Source organism: Lytechinus pictus, chromosome 3, assembly GCF_037042905.1.
Source record: "Lytechinus pictus isolate F3 Inbred chromosome 3, Lp3.0, whole genome shotgun sequence".
Classification (NCBI taxonomy): Eukaryota; Metazoa; Echinodermata; class Echinoidea; order Temnopleuroida; family Toxopneustidae; genus Lytechinus; species Lytechinus pictus.
Window position 1 is genome coordinate 23558950 of NC_087247.1, and position 21002 is coordinate 23579951.

A 21002-nucleotide genomic window follows, 5' to 3' on the forward strand; every position below is an offset into this window, starting at 1 on the left:
ATATAAGGGTAATTAAGTATCAATGAATATCTTGCATGAGTTTCAGTTCACATGTACAAGGTCAAAGGTCATGTAAGGTCAATGAACTTTGGTTATATTGGGGGTATTTGTTGAATTGTCATAACTTTGAAAGTTTATGGATATATATTTCATAAAATGTGGACATAGGGGTAATCAAGTATCACTGATCACCTTGCACAAGGTCACGAGATCAAGGTCAAATGTCATTTAGGGTCAATGGACATATTATTTCATTATCATATGAATGAAGCTTTTTGTGAATAATTAAATATAGTCATTTTCAGAGTCAGAACTGCTGCTGTATTGGATTTCGTAATGCAGGCGGCAGGCGAGACTGTCAGAGGCGCTAGCTCCACTTGTTTTCGTTTTATCTCGCGAAACTAAGTGAGGTACAAAAAATCATGATCTGTTTAAACATACATTTTGACTGATAGTCATTAGACACAAACAACAAGTTTGACGAAGTGTACGAAGTAAAAAAAAAACCTTATTATATTTTTTTCTTCGCACAATGGCTGAAATACATTCTGTTTTGCCTGCGGGAGGGAAGATGTCTGAACAAGCACTTTAAGAACTTGGAACGATTATATAAAATATCAAACTCTCTTGATTATCTTTATTTTTGTTTCAATCGCAGGAATCGGTATTTCATCTTGCATCATCGCTTGGTGGTGCAATATATACTACATCATTATCCTCGCATGGGCGCTGTATTATCTTGTCAGTTCTTTCACCAGTGAATTACCATGGGTACACTGTGGCAATAGTTGGAATACGGAGTTTTGCGTAGATTATGAAGTAAGTATCAGTGATCATGTATCAGTATCAACTGTAGGTTGTTTATGACACCACAGTGATTGGGAACAAACAAGAAACCTTGTTCCATTTGGTGCAGATAACCAGCTGGTCTCGCCCTTTTTTGATTTGACACTTTTTGCCCCTCTTACTCTTAAAAAAAATTAGCCCCACTGATTATTCGTCCCGAATCCAATATTTTACTTAACAACATCATTATTTTCTTAAAGAAATAGGGAGACCAGACCACAAATAAAAAATTGCATATTTTATATAGTAGCTGGAGCCATCTTTTTGTAGAGTTAACACCAGGTGACGTGGTAATTAAGCACCACAATCACCTGCGTTCTTCCGTGTACCAAGTAAACTATTCAATTAACGCTTATTTTGTGTCTGAACAGTAGTTTTCCCCCGCTGGGTTTTTATAATATTGTATTACGAGAGCCAGCAATGGAAAAAAGGAAGTGTGATAAGAAGGGAGCAGGGGCGTCGATCCATTTTTCATATGGGGGGGGGGGCAAAATCATGAATCAACGTTCCAAAGGCGCTCGATCACACAAAACGAACAAACTCACCCACACACACACAGGCCTATATGATATATTTTAATATACTGACCTGAAAACAGGAAAAGGGTACCTGTTTAGGACTGTTTGTAGTAACTCATGAGGAGGATACATACATGTATCTCACTACACAGATAATGCGAGTGCCGAGAGCGAGCTGAAATTTCTTAAATTCTGACCTGAAAGCTTGATATTCTAAGCATTTTTGGTACCAGTGATTAAGATTGGTATCTAAAAGAGCAATTGATGCGAGCGCGAAGCACAAGCTGAAAATTTTGATATTTCGATCTGAAAAAATTGACAGTTTAATGGACGTTTTTAATAAAGAACAAGATATATATCCAACAAAAGATTGTTGCAAATCGAAGCGGGAGTTCTTTTAAGGTTTAGAACTGAAAAAAGGGACATTCTATTTACCTATTTAATCATGAAAAGTATCGGGTTTTGCTATGTAAGAAATGATGCGAGCGCGAAGTGCGAGCTGAAAATTTTTATATTCCAATCTGAAAAGCGGACATTTTGAGCACGATTTTAAATAAAGAACGAGTTGCTTGCTGATTTTTGTGTAACATTACAATCTTATTTTATTTTTGCACATGCGGAATTATTGGGGGGGGGGGGCAAAACGATATGTTTGCCCCCCCCCCAATATTTTCATTGGTGAAGCGATCGCCCCTGCCCCCAGGATCGACGCCTCTGGAAGGTAGGGAGGCTTGGCCCTGATGGGGGTGGTGCGTATGCTATTTTCCATAGCCAGCGCCCCCTTGAATTGTGGTATACTGTATGTAGTATGTGTGACAATACCTTTAGTAGTGAAACTTTTTTTGCTTGTAAAATTTCTCTGGACCAAAAATAACCTTCATATAGTAGTGAAATCATTTTTCTTTTCCTTGTCAAATCAGCACACCCGGTTAAAATAATCGTTTACAGGGCCAGGAAGGAGGGAGGGGTAGAGTTTTGGAAAGAGGAAATGTGCTGATGTATTACAGGGGTTGTATCGTATAATCTTTAATTCAAATAGATACAGACATGAGTTACATCATTGTAATGTTTGTAATTTTCATTAATGTCTCGCCTGCATAGCAGAGCGAGACTAGGCGGCGCGCCGCTTTTCTGTCGGCGACGGGGGCGGCGGCGTCGTCAACAACGTTGAAATCTTAACCAAGGTTGGTTTTTAAAATGTCATCATAACTTAGAAAATATGAACCTAGTTCATAAAACTCGGACATGAGGGTAATCAAGTATTACTGAATATCTTGCCTGAGTCTCAGGTCACATGACCACGGTCAAAGGTCATTTGGGGTCAATGAACTTAGACCATGTTGGGGGAATCAATATCGAAATCTTAACCAAGGTTAAGCTTTTGAAATGTCATAACTTAGAAAGTATATGGACCTAGTTAATGAAACTTGGACATAAGGGTAATCAAGTATTACTAAACATCCTGTCCGAGTTTCAGGCCACATGGCCAAGGTCAGAGGTCACTTAGAGTCAATGAACTTTGGCCATGTTGGGGGTATTTGTCCAATTGTCATCATAACTTTGAAATGTTATGGATCTAGTTCATGAAACTTGGATTTACGAGCAATCAAGTATCCCTGAAAATCATGTGCAATTTTCAGGTCCTATGACCAAGGTCAAAGGTCATTTAGGGTCAACAAACTTTGGTAATGTTGGGGTATTTGTAGATTTGTCATCATAACTTTAAAATGCCATTTCGGGTCAATGGACATAAAATTTTATTATCATATGACTGTTTTCTTTTGTGAATGATTACTCAATAGCTGTTCGCAAAGTCAGCACTGCTGCTATATCAAATCGCGTAATGCAGGTGAGACTGCCAGAGGCGTTCCACACGTTCCTCAATATAAGTGTGATACGAGTCGTTTCGATTTTCATTGTTTCAAACCATCATCGGGAACTAAAGTATCGCAGTTTGAGAGCAGAACTGATTATCAAATTAAATAGAAAAAGGGGAAGGAAATGGTAACAGTTACCCTACATAATCTATACATATAATATTGATTCATTGAAATTTAGAGCATAACGTATGCAACAATTTAGACAAATTGACGCTAAGATTTAAAGGAACGTTTATAAAAGGGTGGAAGAGGGCACTCAGAAGAGAAAGGATGGCATTATATAATGGGCGGATGAGGTCTTTTACAAAAAAGAAAAGTATTCATACCAGCTCAAGGACTGTTTTCAAATGATTTAATAATAATAACATCATATGTTACCCAGGGTAGCCACTTCAGTTCAGAAAACTGTTCTCCCAGCGGGCCTTGTTTAACATGACACCGGCTTTAGCACGGCTACCTTGATCGGACGATCGAGCATTCGAGGAATTTCTTCCTACCGGTTACCCGTTCACCTCACCAGGGTCGAGTGCAGCACAGTGTCGGTAAATCTCTTGCTGTATGAAAACACGTCCCTCAGATTAAAATACGAGTGTCATAACCATGAGACCAGGACGCTTTTTTTTCCTTTCATAATACTAACAAATGTTTAGAAACCTTAAGATTGCTAAATTTGCATATCCTTGTTTTTTCAGTCTAATTTTACCTGTGTAAATGAGACTGTTTTCTCGAATGACAGCCTGGTTGTACTTGAAGAGATGGTGGTCGGTACAAATTTTACATGTGCTGAGAGGACGTCACCAGTCCAGGAATTCTGGGAGTAAGTAAAATTTCGGATTTGCAGTATATATATATATCAAGAAAAATTACCATACTTTTATACAGTAGTGTTAATATTAATAGTAGTAGCGTTATAAATAGTAGAAGTGATAGTATAGTATTAGTAGTAGTAGTAGTAGTAGTAGTAGTAGTAGTATTGGTATCAGTAGTATTAGTAGTAGTACATGTAGTAATAGCAGCAGCAGTAGTATAGTAGTAGTAGAAGGAGTAGAAGAATAAGCAGTAGTTGTAGTAGTCGTAGTCGTAGTTGTAGTATAAGAAGAATAAGTATCCCACTGATTGTTATTATCATTAATACTAATATTCTTTAATTCAATGTCCCCGTTTTGAAGGTAAATTAGAATAGCGAACGTTGGTCTGTGACATAAAGATGGAATGCTCTCCTGTTCCCCATTCCCGTTCAAGATGAAATGACACACTTTGCATTGTTTGTGATATGGATAGGCATAATGTACTTCATTTATCACCTGGTCTTGATGAGATGGGATCAGTGGTTTGGCATCTTGCTGTCTCTCTTCTAGTAGCTTGGATTCTCTGTTATTTCTGTATCTGGAAAGGAGTCAAGTGGACAGGAAAGGTGACAATCATATCCCATATATTTGCTATTTCTTAAAAAAAATTGTCTTATATATTTGATTCCACACATTTTTTTACTCAATATTCGTATTGCATAAAATAACTTGTCTTAATGAAAAGGTAAAAAAAAAGGTTCAACTTAATCATGGTAATTGTGAATAGAACATTTGATACCCCAAACCCAAATCGTATACTTCCATCGTCGATCTACAGAAGTTCTGTCTGGCTACATGGCATTTCTCACATAGTGATCATTGAGAATCCAATCAGAAAAGCTAATCTTTATATTTTGCAGGGAACTCAGAATAAAATAGGCTTTCAATAAATATCGTAATTTCAAATCGAAAGGCAATTAGGCTATAAATGAACTTCATAAAAAGGATGGGGCGTTATGTTTTTCATATTCATTTTTTAAGCAAAAAGAAATATAGGGGCATGAAAATTTTGTTCCAGCCTTTCACGTTCTTTTAATACCAGTTTCGGTAAAATGGTGATCAACCCTGCCATATATATATATATATATATATATATATATATATGAACCAAGTCGGAATATTGCAAATAAGTACAAAATGCTTAGGAAATAGAAACTTCCAACCTGCACACATAGCATTATTACAACTGCGTTTTCACTTCATGTAGATGCAATGAAAAAAGATGATATATAACATTCTGACTTTTGGATGAATTTTCCCAAAGTGGAAGTGGTAGATGATTTGTTATGATTTTGTACAATCAAAAAAATCAGTGGCTTAAAGCTGATTGAGTGATTACTTTCAAATTTGGGTAAATGTATGCATAGGATGGTATAATTTCGATTATATGCATTCGAAAATCGATCTAATGTTTATTGTATTTTGATAGGTTGTCTATTTTACTGCAACTTTCCCTTACGTGATGCTGACTGTGTTGCTTATACGAGGTGTGACTTTACCCGGGGCTGCTGATGGCCTTTTGTTTTACGTCAAGCCCGATCTATCGCGCCTTACAGATGGCCAGGTATGAAAGAGCTCAGAATATTTAAGAGACTTGAGTCACTTATATGATATCGCATTCTTGTGGTATATTGCAACAATGACCACCCTGCACACGCAGACATAGGGCCCCCATATGCCGCTCTGACCAGGTCGGATCGGATGTGGAGCCTTAATCGCTCAACTTTTGAACGGATGAATGCTTAAGCATTTCTCCTCACAAAAAAAAAGGGGAAAATATTACGTAATTCAAATTTGATTTTTGTAGGAATCTGCCATGTGAATATTGCTTCGATTATTTCTAAATATCATCGACAGTGATTGAGTAAATTAGACGCAGTCTGGCTTTCAACCATTGAAATCTTCCGGGCAAAGGTAAATCATTTAAAAAAACTAATTATGAATTCTAAAAATATATCACCACGGCAGTCTTATGATTTTTAAATAATGAGTCAGTTGGTATCTTCTGGAGATCGGGAGTAATTTATGAAATGATATGTAAGCCATTTTCACTGACAAATAAATATACTTTATTGAATTTATTTACAATAAATTAACTGAGAGCGATTCATCAGTAAAAGCGGTGACAGATCATTAAATAGTCCCCATTATTTACTTTTCATTTATAATTGTTTTGAATTTAGGTATGGATGGACAGTGGAACTCAGATTTTCTACTCGTATGCTGTTGGTTTAGGAGCTTGTATATCGCTCGGTAGTTATAATAAGTATCATCACAACGTATACAGGTACAATTATTCGGCTACTGTCAACTCGCCCACTCACCACATGGTCTACTTTCATTTAGTCTAATACCATTTCATCCATCAACATTTCACTTAACCATTTAGTCCAATATCCATTTGGTCCATTCATCACTTCGTCTAATCACCATTTCGTCTCATAACCAGTTGGTCTAATATCCATATCATTTTCATTCATTTTGCACAATGGACACTTAGTCCAATTAGACCAAATGGTATATGGACTAAATGGCTATCGGACCAACTGATTATTAGACGAAATGGTGAGTGGACGAATTGGCAATTAGACCATGTGGATAGTGGACGAACTGATGGTAGACCAAATGTTAGTAGACGAGTTGCCAATTGGACGAATTGGAAATAAATCACTAGGGGCTTTTTTACACGTTCACGGATTGCATCTGAATCCGTGGTATTCTGAGGTTGAACATTGATAATTTCATGGCAGTGTGCATTTACGGAACCGCCCAAAAGACGACTGGGATTATCAGTGTTGCGATCCGCGAAGCCGTAAAAGTCCCTAAAGCGTATACTTATTTCAACTAATCAAGGTTCAATAGGTATAAGTAAGTTTGAATGGAGACATTTTTCCATCACCATGACATTTGCTCCGGCGACAATTGCTCCAATGGAAAATCTGCGAATCTTAAAATCTAAGCTCCAAATTAAATAAAACTTTATCCTTATGTTTACATTATTGTGAACCAAAAACTCTAATAGAACCCTAACTGTTACCCTATGACATGTGATATATTAAGCATGTTAAGACGAGAGCAAAGTTCTTGTCACTGGAGGAATACGAGAAGAGAAAAGGGGTGCCCCATCCAGGGCCGTCGCTAAGGAGGGATGTGGGTGCGAACCCCCCCCCCCCCCCACTACTCTGGATATCGTTGGTAAATCTGCGCTGCCGTCGGGGGGGGGGGGGAGAAGGGAGAAAGAGGAAAGGAAAAAGGGAGAGAAGAGAAAGAAAAAAATGAAAATAAAAGGAAGGAGAAAATCAGAGAAAGGGAAGGGGACGAAGTAGACGAGCTTTTGTTCAGGGTAAACCTGTGTGTCGGTGTATTTGAAAATTCGGAGTCTCAGTCTGAGATGTTTGAAAAATGATAAATTGTCTGTTATGCAAGCGCAGGGCTGTTGGATTGACGCCTGTCGGGAATATGACAAACTGTCGGGTCACTGGCAAGGCTATTCCAACTCACTGCACCATGTACCTTGCTTTTGCTTGGTCTTTGAGTTCCATTATCTTTGTTGATTCTTGTCAATTTGCATACTCTTGTCGTTAACTTGCGATTTTTTTCGCTCGCACTCGCATTACTTGTTTGGTTGAATATCCATCATGTTAATTATTACAAAAAGTATTTAGAATGTCCAATTTCAGGTTGCAAAATCAAAAATTTTAAGCTCGCTCTTCGCGCTCGCATCGTTCATACCCTTTATTTCCACGATTACAAAAATTATAGGATCATAGGACACTCATCGTGTTCATGATTGCAAAATGTGTTCAGAATGTCAAATTTTCAGGTTGTATAATAAACAAATTTCTGCTCACGCTTCGCGCTCACAACGATTGATTAGTTCTATTCCACCATCTCCATGATTACATTGCTTTGAATGTCCTGTTTTTAGTTCTTAATCTAAAGAATAGTTCAGCTTGTTATCTGTGTTCTCTATTTAAAACGTACTTAACCAGTCCAGTTTTCAGGTCGAATATCAAAGCTTTTCAGCTCGCGCTTCGCACTCGCTTTGTTTGATTAAATGTTTTATATTCATGAGTCTCTAGCATGTCCCTTTTTCAAATTAGTTTAAAGTTTCAGCTCGCGCTCGCATCAATTGCTTATGTATACGCATATTATTCGTACAAAATCCAGTTTTCTGGTTGGAAATAACAAATTTCAGCTCGTGCTTCGTGCTCGCATCAAATGTTTATTATATTCATCCTCTTCATAGTTACAATCGATTTTTCAGGTCGAAATGTCAACATTTTCAGATCGCGCACGCATTTTTGGATTGGTGAGATATGTATTCTATTCATGGATCACTACATACAGTCTTCAACAGGTTTTTTTCGCAGGTCAGTTTATTAAAAATCTAAGCTCGCGCTTTGCGCTCGCATAATTTTTTTAGTTTGATATGCAACTAGTTCATGAAAAGCTGCTAAAAAATGTCTAGTTTTAGATCTTAATAAATGAAATATTAAGAAAAAAAAGCGTGCTTCGCGTTCTTATGGTAATTTATATTTAGAACAAATGAATTACCTTATATTGTTTCTAAGAATTAAAATTTAGTTAGGACTAATCATTTAATAAAAACGAGAAAAAAAATCAGAATTTGGCGGCAGCGGCCGATAAAATGTGAATGAAAATAGTTTTCCGCCCCCTCCTATTGATAAAAGGTAGATCTCCCCTGGGGATGACGAAAGAAAATGTGACTGATGAGAATGGGGAACTCTACCATGACTCATGGCCGTCTCACGTCGGTAATCGGTACCGATATTTGTCGCATTTACTACGGAGACACTCTCTACAACGCACAAATTCCTTTGTAAATACAAGTCAAATCACAATTACCGAGACTCTTTCGTCGACAGTTGATGGACCGGGACAGCATCGGAATCTCTTAACTCTAGACAACAACATATTTGCAATTGTTCGTCCGGTGCAAATCTTCAGATAATCTGTTGTCCCAGTTCACTAACTTTCGACAAAAGCCTCTCAGGTCTCCATTGTGATTTCAATTGCATTTTTCAAAGGAATCGGTGCGTTGTAGAGAGTGTCTCCGTCGTAAATGCGAAAACTTTCTATTCATATGCCTCGTCCACATACCACACGCCTCCATGACATAAGGTATTTTTTTTGTCGAAAGTCTGTGAATCAAGAGACAGTTTCGTCCTGGATTCTGGGCAAACGACAATTTGGCTATTTTTTGTCCGGTCCGAATTTTAAGACGATCAGCTGTCTCGATTCACCAATTTTCGACAAAGCCCTCTTTGCTGTACATTGTGATTTGACAGGCATTTTCAATAGATTTTTCAATGTTGTAGAGTCCGTCCCCGTCGCAATTGCTAGAATTCTCTAATGTTTGTTTTGTACCACTGAGTTTTTTCGCAAATGGCCAAGTCTTGAAAGTCATGCAGTGGAACTTGTTTTCAAGCAGAATTAATCTCTTTCGTTATTTCATTTTTTTCCTCATTTTTCCCCCTATTCATCATTTTCTACACAGGGACAGTATGATTTTGGCTGGAGCAAACTCCTTCACGAGTTTATACGGCGGAATAGCAATCTTCTCAGTTCTTGGATACATGTCTCATGAACAGGGTGTTCCTATTGACCAGGTGGCGTCTAAAGGTTATTAATCAAACTGTTATTGTTATTTCATTGTCAATGAATATTTATGATATGATATAATAATTTTATTAATCATTGTCATTGTTTTATCATTTCATTATTATCATTTTATTTTTTATCATCATCATATTTAGAATATATTTCTTATGCAACTTTGTCTCTTTGTGTTCTTATTTATCACTGAGCTCAGATTTAAAAATATATATTTTGTACATGTTATTTTCTCTTTCATTTTATAAACTTTATACTGACATTCATGATGTTGTGGTGCACATTTCTACCAATACTGAGTAAACTGTTGGAATTCTTGATTGTTCGACTTCGTTGATTTGATTTTTGGGGGGCTATTCCGGACTGCGCAAGTGATTGCCATTACTTCGAGTTAGGTAATAATTATGTAATGTTTTGTCCGTGCAGAATTGCCCTTTCAAGTCATTTCTCTCCCCCCCTTCTCTGTCTTTCTCTCTCTTTCTCTCTTCCTTTCTCTGTCAAACACAGGTCCCGGTCTAGCTTTTATAGCTTACCCCCGCGCTGTCGCATTGATGCCTCTTGCACCTTTATGGGCTATTCTGTTCTTTGTCATGATACTGATGGTAGGATTAGATAGTCAAGTAAGTATGATAGTGTAAATATCTTCTTTTTACAGCAGGGAAATGTGGGGTGCAAGAGAGAGCGAGAGATTTTGTGAGTGTTATGGAAGAAAAGGGAAAATCATCCGGATTTCTTTTTAGGTTTCTTACCTAAGAACAGAACCGTGATATGTTTTCATTTTCGTAAAATTTTGTGTATTAAATTATGGTAAACTAGAAAAATTGTGAATTTGTTTAATCTATACAACTATGCTGAATGAGTAAGTATGTTGGTGAATGTGTATTCCATCATGGTTATGATTACGATTATTGTTATGATTATGAAAATAATGTATGGGCGTGACTGTGATTGGGATCGTTTCTGTGATACTTGGGTATGAGAATGGTTATGATTTTGATTATGAATACAATTATGACTGCGATTATGAATGTTTTTGTTACGGCTATAGAGTACTTGTATGCTCTATTATGTGTGTGTGCGTTTGAGAGAGAGAGGTGGCATATGCAAGTAAAAAACATTTTTTCTACATCTAAGAAAGATGTGAATGTACTGTACAACAGACACAAGTGTTTCCTACATTTTATTTCGTCCTTTCATATTTTCAGTGGTGTAATTCAGTTAAGTTTAATCAAAATTACAACTAGTGGGATTTTAATTCTCCACCTACAGCATTTTGTTGCAAATATATTTATTATGATTACATTGATTATTTTATTGATCATTGTTATATTATCAAAATATTCAGTTATATTTCTGTGTATCTGCCACATATAGTTGTCTGTTTTTTTAAGCATTCTTTTTCTCCTAATATACTTTACTGCAAATAGTTATCTATTAATCATTGATCATAGGTTGATTATAATTATGATTATGATAACAGTAATTATTTTTTACATTGATTATGATAACGGCTTAGGATACGGCTGTATCCGGCTGTGATTTGGGATACTAGTGTTTGGTATGATTGCAATAAAGAATATGATTGAAAATACTTTGATCACTGATATATCTCTGTGTATCTGTGACACAGTTTGTTGCTGTTGAAGGTTTTGTAACTGCGCTAGGAGATCTGTTCCCTACGTGGATGCGTCGTCGGTATCGTCGTGAACTCTTCGTGCTCGCTGTCTGCATCGTTTCCTATCTCATAGGATTAATCATGGTCATGGAGGTATGGAGATGTGGATGTCATTTAAAATGAATTTAACTTGAATCGATGATATTTGGCAAGAAATTTATTCTTCCAAGTTTCCGACTACGTTTAAAGAATAACCTCATCCGTCTTCCATAAACATGTACTATTGTGTGATTTAAAGCAAAGAGGTTCTGTCATAAAAGACGGCATGGAACCATCTACGGTGCGTTTATCATCAGTATCTTAAACCAGCACTTCTACCAGAAGAACTTATCTCAGTCATTTTATAGTGTATTGTATTTCAGTAACCGCCATATCTGTTCTACATTTACATACATATCTTGATTCAATGTGGTTATCTTGCAATCAATAATATGTACCATATCGGTAATGGTTGTAAGACATGCAAAACACATACTTGGGAGCTAATCCTGTTCATACATAGGTCGTCTGATATTGACCTAGATCTATATTATACACGGATACATATTTGAAATGACCTCACGCGTGACTTTCATGAGGAAGTAATGAGCCGTTAATCGGATGGTACATCGCTGTCCATGCGGGTTGCCAATAACTGACAGAAGGCAGAAACAAAGCATGATTGAGACTCCTGGGGAGTGTTTCGCTATGCGTCTTCTCGCTGAATTTCACTGGCAAATCAGATGCAAGAAAGGGTGTAATTGATGAATAAAGCGCAGATTTTGATATAGATATGCAAACTAAGACAAACCAAGTGAACGACAGACAGGAGTGTCATGTCTAATGGGTGAATGCCATCTTTTGGATGTTCTTTCAGAGAACTATATAGAGCGAGTGAATTCAAAAGTTGCCCATTGGGTGTATTGAGAGGCCGAAAATAGTATTTTGACACCGTTGTATTCTCAAAACTACTAGTTGAGCTACAAAGGTATGGTTATAAGTATACGGCATTCTTAAGAAATATCAGGGAGGGAGAAAATAACTCACAAGAAAGTGTCGTTTAACACTTATTCAGTTTCGCTTTTGTGTGTGCCATCAACGGTGTCAAATACTACCCACCATTCTATGAAAGTTACCAAAGTTTTTGCGTGAAACGGGCTTTCGATATCGGTTGTCTATCTTGGCAAAGTCAGGAATGAACTCATAAATATGGTTTCACTACATCAAAATAGAATCTGCATTGGATAAATAATTGGTTTTCGACTGGCCAAATGTTATTTTGGATTCGTCCGTCTTTCTATTAAACAGTATTTCAACCTTATTCGGTTAATTGTCTTTTCTTCTACCCCCTTACAATTGAACAGGGCGGGATGTATGTCTTTCAAATCTTTGATACTTACGCGGTGAGTGGCATCGCTCTACTCTGGATTGCTTTCTTTGAAGGAATAGCAGTAAGCTGGGTTTATGGTGAGCAAGATTATACTTGATCCACTGTTTGTAAATAACGTAACCGTTTTACCTCTTTGTATAACGAAATCGTATTTTCAGTCAAATACAACCCTTATTTTATACAAAACACATCGTAGGGAGGGGACTAACCATTCTATAATATAACAAGCATCATCCCTGCTCGATGGCGAGCGTGGATGTAGATACGTAATAGTTTTGTTGGTTTCATTTATAAATAAGTTTCCAAGTATGTATGATGGTGTGACCTGAATTCGCGCGTTACATAATATTGCGCACGGTCGAATATCTCAATAATACTATCTTAAAAAACAACTGATATCACCAACAGAAAGAGCGACCCCAAATTACACAGTATGATAATTTTCTTAAAGGTAAGGTCTCAATTTGTGAAAATATTGGCAAAATATCGGCAAATTTTGTTACCTTCTGCATCCGCTCCAAGAAAATCCGAACTTCTCGACAAGCATCAAGAAATCGCCAGTTTGCAAGCAGAGGTCTCCAAAATAAGTAAACTAAAATGCTATACCAACCGAATTTATGGCAATCTAACATCCATCTGATACAATTGCTAGTATCTTACTTTTTTCTGTTTGATTTCTTATCTAACGCTTTGCAAAACATTTGTGCGGAAACTGAGGTCACACTTTTTTATGACTCCTTTTTAGCCGAGCGCGCACTCGTCGATCGCCATGGAATTTTGAAAAAGCGAAACCTTTGACCTACTTTATAACTCCGTCAAGCGAACTTAACTTTAGGATCTTGCCTTCCGTTTGGTATTCATGATTTTAATGAATTTTCTGTGAACTGTGAGATATTTTTGATTGAAAATCAGCTTCATGATAATTTTTTGAATGTGCGCAAATTATGGTCACCCCATCATACTCTTATCCCCTTTTAGCTAGTGTTAAATGTTCATCTGAAATCAAATTATTGTTACTTATATTTGGGAGATTGGATAGAATACCAAGTTAGAAGTTCTGATACAGTTAATTGATACCGAATCTTGATGTAGTAGCTTTCACATATTGTCAGTTTAAATCACTGTTATTGAACCTTTACATTAATGACATAACAAATAATTGCCTGGTAATAGTTATCCGCTGTCAGATTTGAGTATTTCTCCATGTAGACTATAGGCCTATATGACAAAAATAAATCACTTGACCCACTGAATTGGTTGATAAAAATGTTTCAGGAGTTCTCTTTTACATAGTGTATTATGAATTATTGTCAACGAAACAAAATGTTAATCTATGTATGTACACGTTGTGCTCAGTTGTGCTATCAGATAAAAATTGTGTAATGATTTTATATTATAATGGAAATAAATAGATAGTAATTACGAATAAGTAAAAACAACAACATATTTTGACATGTTTTCCCCAAAGAACGTCAAGTACATACAACCAACCTCTAAACCATTCCGAATTTAGAAGAAAAAATATGATTTCTTACCATTATGTGCTCTTGTTTCAATATGATTCCACAATTTTGTCTTGATAACTTTACTGCACAATCTTTTGGGAAATAATATTCTTTCCCATCTTTGAGCAAAACCATTTCTACTTTCCATTTATATGGATTTGGGTTTGGGTCTGATTTGTTTGTTTGTTATTATTATTATTATCATATTATTATTATTATCGTTATTATTATTATCATTATTCTTGTAACCTTACAGGTGCCAATCGATTTTATGACAACCTTGTCGATATGATCGGTTATCGACCGATTCCATGGTTCAAGTTCTGTTGGATGATAACCCTCCCCATTATGTCAGTGGTATGTACATATTTCTACTCTTCTAATCGTCTCTCCCCCCCCCCCCTCTCTCTCTCTTTTTCTCTCTCTATATAGATTTTATGTATATTTAAAACAACATACAAGGTGAATGAAACCATCGAGGAGAAAAAGAAATGTAATTAAATTTTTGCCCATAGGGCTTCATCAGGTAATGATGCATACATGTATATATATATATATATAACTGATACATTTATGTGTATGAATAGCATATATAGCTCTCTCTCTCTCTCTCTCTCTCTCTCTCTATATATATATATATATATTTATATAAATATATATATATTATATATTATGCTTCACGTATTGGCTTCAGTAATGTAACAAAATAATGCTGTTGATAATGATTTGATTGTCAATAAAGTTTGTATTATTCACTCAAATTTTCAACGGTCCTCCGTCTTCTTCAGGAGTTTACAATGTGGTATCAGATCAATCAGAGAGTGCATCCTCAGACAGATGCCTGACAGAGAGCGCATCCCCGACAGATGTGTGAGACATCGTCAGACATCAGTCTGGGGATGCACTCTCTGATTGATCTGATACCACATTGTAAACTCCTGAAGAAGATGGAGGACCGTCGAAAATTCGAGTGAATAATAAAAACTTTGGCAATCGCATTATCATCAGCATTATTTTGTTTTGCAGGATAAAATAATGATAGTTAAGGTTAATTATCATAAAAATCATTATAATTTTACAACGAAAGTAAATTTTTAGGCCTTTTGAAACGTCAGGAGTACATAATTATGTATAGTATTTTCTCTTCTTTCTTCGTTCCTTTTTATTTTTTGCATAAAAAGCATATAAATATGCTTATAATTGTAATTTTCATTTTATTCAAGAAAGAGAATGTTAATTAAAAATTTTATTTCGACTTTTCTGAATGAACAGGTTATCTGGATCTTCAGCATAGTGACTTGGGGTCCCATGACGTATGATAAGTACGAGTATCCAATATATGCTGAAGCTATAGGCTTCTTTATGGCTCTCTCTTCTATGGTGTGTATTCCGATTGTTATGGTCTATCAGATATTTACAGCTGATGGTACTTTCTTAGAGGTAAGTGAAGTAGGCAGAGCAGGATGCGTCCTAGAAAAAAAACCAAGGATAAGTCTTTGTCAAAGAGCATTGCTTTAAACAATCTTTGGATATATTGCCTGTTTGAGGTTTCATTTTAAGGGTACAAATTATCTTTCTCGAAATCACTTTTTTGTACCCTCTTTAAAATTTTCTCTTTTACTCTCACATGTGTGAAGTATAAACAACAATGGGAAAAAATTATCTTAGCTTCACAATGGTGCATTAATATCTATTAATTTTAATCATTGTTAATTGGTGATAAGTCATGACAATCTTTGGTTTCATTTTTTTTCTACGACGCTCTGTAAATTTGGTCTTCGTGTAAATAATAGACATCATCACAGGAATAACGAGGGATTACAAAAAAAATGTACTTTTGGAACAGTTTTAACACTTGGGGTACAGCCGAGGGGGTGTGGACTGTTCCAATGTTAGAGACTGTGTGTAATTATTCTAATACCCAAGCGAAATGATTATTTTTGTTTTATAAGATAATAATGTCATTGTGGACTGGATCCTAATTATGTGACAAACCATCCTGATCTCAAAACCATAACCGATCAATATTGAACTAGACATTATTACCAGTCAGCAGCAAACTCTGATCACCAGATAGATTTCCGCCAATCATTTGATGTGGATCCATATCATCATTTAATAAGATTTTTTTAGTCCTTATATTTAACACAAAAAACTTTTTGTTTTGCTCCATAACTTTATCAGTTTACAGATTACATGTACAGCACATGATCTTAACACCATGTTTTATACACACTGAATCCCTTTTCTGGCTCTTGCACCAACGGTTTTTATTTCTTCTCGGATTTGAATGGTATTTGCCCTCTAGTAACGGGTAGTGAGGGCAGTGCAACTATAAATGATTTAAATACCATTTCCCGAAAATGTTCCAGTATTTGGAATTATGAATAAAGAGGAAAATCATGACAATAGTCATAAACACGAATTACGTTGTTGTGCATCCCTGCTAAAAAGAAATAGAAAAGATTTAGCATTAAAGCTAATCATCTCTGTATCTTGATCAGGCTATTATTCGTGGGCGGCCACAACGGGAAATTCCGTTATATAACACAAACAACTGAAATGTCGTCAGATAAACCTTGCCAAAATATAAAATGATTTTTTTACTTGTATTTGCATTTTGCAAGTAATGTTTTCTGCTTCTCCCTAGTTTTGTTTGATATCCGTTATATTATTTCCTTCTTTGATGTCTTTTTGTTCTCCTTTTCAGAGAATAAAATTTTTGATAGAACCGTCAATAACACCACAGACTGAGGATTACTACACTGAGGCCCATGAAATGGAAAAATATTGACATGATCCAAGTCATTTATAAAGACAAAAGGCAATGCAAGTCCCAAGTGAAGTCCGTATATAGACGTACGGAAAGGATTCTGAAAAAAAAGTTAAATGTTTCATATTATTATTATCATTACCATTATAATAAGTTAAAGAAGAAACATCCCTCCGAGTTGGTACTAAATAGCTATTTTTTTTAAAGAGTAGTCAGTCTCTCAAGCCGCTGGTGCTTTCTTCTTTGCTTTTTCAATTTGCTTACAGACATATTATTCAAATTTAAATCTTAATTAATTTTTTTGTTTTCAGAATCCTGTCGGATTTCAGATATTGAAGGATTTCTTTTAGCGGGCGAATTTATTTTATATACTTTGTTTATTTGTGTTAAACATTTATGAGCTGTATGGTTTACTTGTTAGATAAGAATTATCATGCAGACTTACCTTTTAAATAATTTGAAAAGTATCTACTATGCAAATGCTCCTTGGGAGTTTGACCACTTCAACTATATCAAGTCGTGGCTTTTGAGGCTTTCTATCGCTGCTGGCAGCTATTTGTCAGATTTTGTTCCTTTTTGTACTGAGGGTGAATATCATGCCTGTTTGCGCCGCAAAGAGAGGAGAAAATGAGACTGTTTCGGCAAAAATTGTATTGTAATACTATGAATATATTTTGTTTTATATTACTGCTACATATTGACGATGTATTGCATATATTACTGCTATTTATGACCCTCCTATGGTTATGGTTTGCAATTCTTTCTTATTCTAAAGACTACAGGGTTAATGCTCTTTTTGTAATAAATTTATGAATGTCTCTTAGTTGTAATTTTGTACGGAATACGTATACAAATTAAATCATGGCAACATGAGCACAATGAAGAGGTGTGTCATATAAAAATCGATACAGCCATTCAAAGCAATATTACACTCTATGTAATCTTATAATCTCAGGTTTTTCCCTATTTGGTCTTCTTCCTTTATCTTCATAATTCTGAAATATGTAGTTGTAGTGTAAATCATATATAAATCAAACTGAAATTCATAACATGAGTTCAGTTCGTAAATTTTGAAGAGAATTTTAGACATCAATGGCTCGCCTACCTCTGTCTATATGAGATTTCAAAGGATAAATTTTCAGTTTCTCCGTTCTCTGAAAATATTGCGTAGACTTACAATTAACGTAGAAATGAATTAAGGACGATATTTCATGGAATTTCGTGTTAATCGTGTTATGGTACTATTGGAAGCGTCGTGATGTGAGCGGTTCGGACGCTCGCCTTGCAATCAGAGGGTCGTGTGTTCGAACCCCACCGCGGTCTAGCGTCCTCTAGCAAGGCGTCAATTCACACTTTTGCCACTCTCCACCCAGCTGTTAAATGTGTGCCCGGCGGTAGGCTGTAAAGCCTGTATAATTATGTAGTATGCTTATTAACTGAGTTTTTGAACTCTTATTGGAATGCTCCCCAGGGAGTGGAGAAAGTACTTTTTAAAATTTTGTTTTCGATTTCAGCATTTCAACGGATATGAGAAAGTGCATATATTGTGTGAGCGAATGCCATGATCCGATGACCGGGTAATAAATGCAATGTAAAGCACTTAGAAACTAACTATACATGCGGTATAAATGTAATTATATAGGTATTTCTAAATGTACAAAGTCAGTCATATCCGTTGAAAAACTAAAACTGATAACAAAATATTAAAAAAATTAATGGTGAATTAATCATGGACTAAAAATATTATATTACCATGTACCTTCAGGCAGTTGAAAAAAATAATTCAGGTATCATTTTGTTTATGTTTATCAAATTTAACATCTCAATTTAATCGTAACGATGAATTTTGTTTTAGTAGTATTTTCTGCATTTGCTCTATTATAGAGTAAAAGGGAATTTCTAAGAATTTTATTTATTTAGAATTTAGGAGATTGTTTAGAGTGTGTAATTTCATTTGATTGCTGCAATTTTTCTACCTTTTATACGAAAACGTTTTGTTGAATGTTGGTGATTCTTGACTTGGTATAGACTCAACTTAAAAGAAAATTCTTATAGTTTGAATGTAGTGAAAGTTCACCCCAACATTGGGCCAATTTTAACATGTTTAGTTAAAAGCAGAAAAATGAAGGGAAGAAACCTTCAGATAATGTGTATATGTCCACTAATCATGCTGAAGTTTCTTCAGCTAAGGTGTATATGTCCACCGTACACTGCAAAAAAGCCGGTGTTAATTCAACACCGGCCTGGTATCTATATCAGTCCACACCAGAGAAATGTTGAAACAACACCAGTTAAGAAATCAAACCGATATGGTTTGACACTAATTGGTGTTAAAAATGCCAAATTGGTGTTAGCCTAATGCCAAACCGGTGGTGTTTCAACACCTCTCTGGTGTGGACCGATATAGATACCAGGTTGGTATCAAATTAACACCGGTGTTTTTGCAGTGTAATCATGCTGAAGTTTCTCAGCCATGTGTAGTTGAGCATGCGAGAGGCTGTTATAAATATGAAGCGAACGGTGGTGGTGATGATGTAGAAATATAGTCTTAAAAGGTTTTTTTTTTGTTAAGTGTTTGTCGGAATTGGTATATTATCGAACCCATATTTAGTTTTGGAAATCATTTAATCATTTTTGCAGGAAAAAAACAGTGGCAGTAGGATCCCAGTATGAAGATGATTTCACTCTGTGGTCCCGGGCTGTGGTCACTTTACAGTTTACAGTGTGGGTATTTACAATGTATGCACATAGTGGTCTATGTGAAGATATGATATATACTCTTTAAGGGGAATCCAACCCAAATAAATAGTTTATCGGAAGAAGTAAATCAGACAAATTATGGGTGAAAGTTTTGATAAAATCGGACAAACTATATGAGAAAGTTCTGAATTGTTAAAAGTTGTAAAAATTGGCAATCGCTATACCCATAAAGACTTCAAATTGGTCGCATTTGTGATGTCATGGTGATATAAACTGTTTTTTTTTCAAAATTTTTATTTCAAATTATATTTTTCTTTCATGAAGATATAAAGCATTATTTGGATTACTGCCCCAGGGGAATAAGTACTTAAGAAAAAACCACAAATCCTTTATAATTACGTACGGCCTATGAGAAAGTTGTCCTTCTCACTTGTCATAATTTACTTACCCAATTGAAATTTAACCAAAGTTTGGGGTTCTCAATTTTAAATCAGTCATAACTTTCTTATTGCTTGTCCGATTTCTTTCAAACTTTCACCATACTGGTAAACTTATTTTCTCCTTTCCCACACGACATTTTATGACCACGTTTGGAATTCCCTTTAAAATGTTTAAACAGCTTCATTATTTGACATCACACCATATGAACACATCTATACATTATGGGTGTTCACATTGTGTTCACATGATGGTAGACTCTGCGAAAATATTCATAATGAACAATGTGAAGCTTAATTCACTTTGTGGTTCACACTATAGCTGTTCACACACTTTGGAGGGCACAGTGTGTGAAGCTGTTCTATCCACGGTCTTCCCATCAGGGATTTTTCATCTTAAATATAGTATACGTGTTTATGTGGGTAAGTTTTACAATTAAAATGTCAAGAATAATACAAAACAGTTCGTTAATTTTGCCTCTTATTTTTCTTATGAACCACTTCTGAAGCATGCCGGAATCGGGCATGGAACGGACCGAAAATTTACAGAGTACAATTTTCGTATTTACACAGACGGCTCCAACGCCGGGGAAATAGTATTTTGAACCCAAATTTTATTGGGATTCATTAGTAATAATCAGCTTAAAGATTTGTGACATAACTTACATGACGCGGCTTCTTAGCAAGAGTATTATCTTTATAATTATGGGCATTGTTGAAAACCCGTGAAATTGGAAAGTAAAGAGGGTGTGGTTGCAACGTTTCACCGACCGCTATGAGATTATCAGTCTTTCAAAGCGACTTCGCATCAGTC

The 21002-nt window shown here is 35.7% G+C and overlaps 1 protein-coding gene across 2 annotated transcripts; it reads left to right on the forward strand.

Moving 5' to 3' along the window:
- The first annotated feature begins 662 nt into the window (after window positions 1–662).
- On the forward strand, window positions 663–20651 carry LOC129255770 (sodium- and chloride-dependent taurine transporter-like). Of its 2 annotated transcripts, none has more exons than XR_010292999.1 (12): window positions 663–819; window positions 3937–4061; window positions 4526–4658; window positions 5522–5656; window positions 6276–6379; window positions 9614–9738; window positions 10237–10349; window positions 11360–11497; window positions 12748–12850; window positions 14535–14635; window positions 15551–15907; window positions 17120–20651. XR_010292999.1 is itself a non-coding variant. In XM_054894099.2 (12 exons), exons 2-12 carry the CDS (start codon window positions 4000–4002, stop codon window positions 17070–17072), a joined length of 1266 nt encoding a protein of 421 aa, XP_054750074.2. In that variant the 5' UTR covers window positions 663–819; window positions 3937–3999; the 3' UTR covers window positions 17073–20651. The 2 variants fall into 2 exon arrangements, 1 of the variants encoding a protein (XP_054750074.2); XM_054894099.2 differs by having other exon boundaries at window positions 15551–15718; window positions 16989–20651.
- The last annotated feature ends 351 nt before the right edge of the window (window positions 20652–21002 follow it).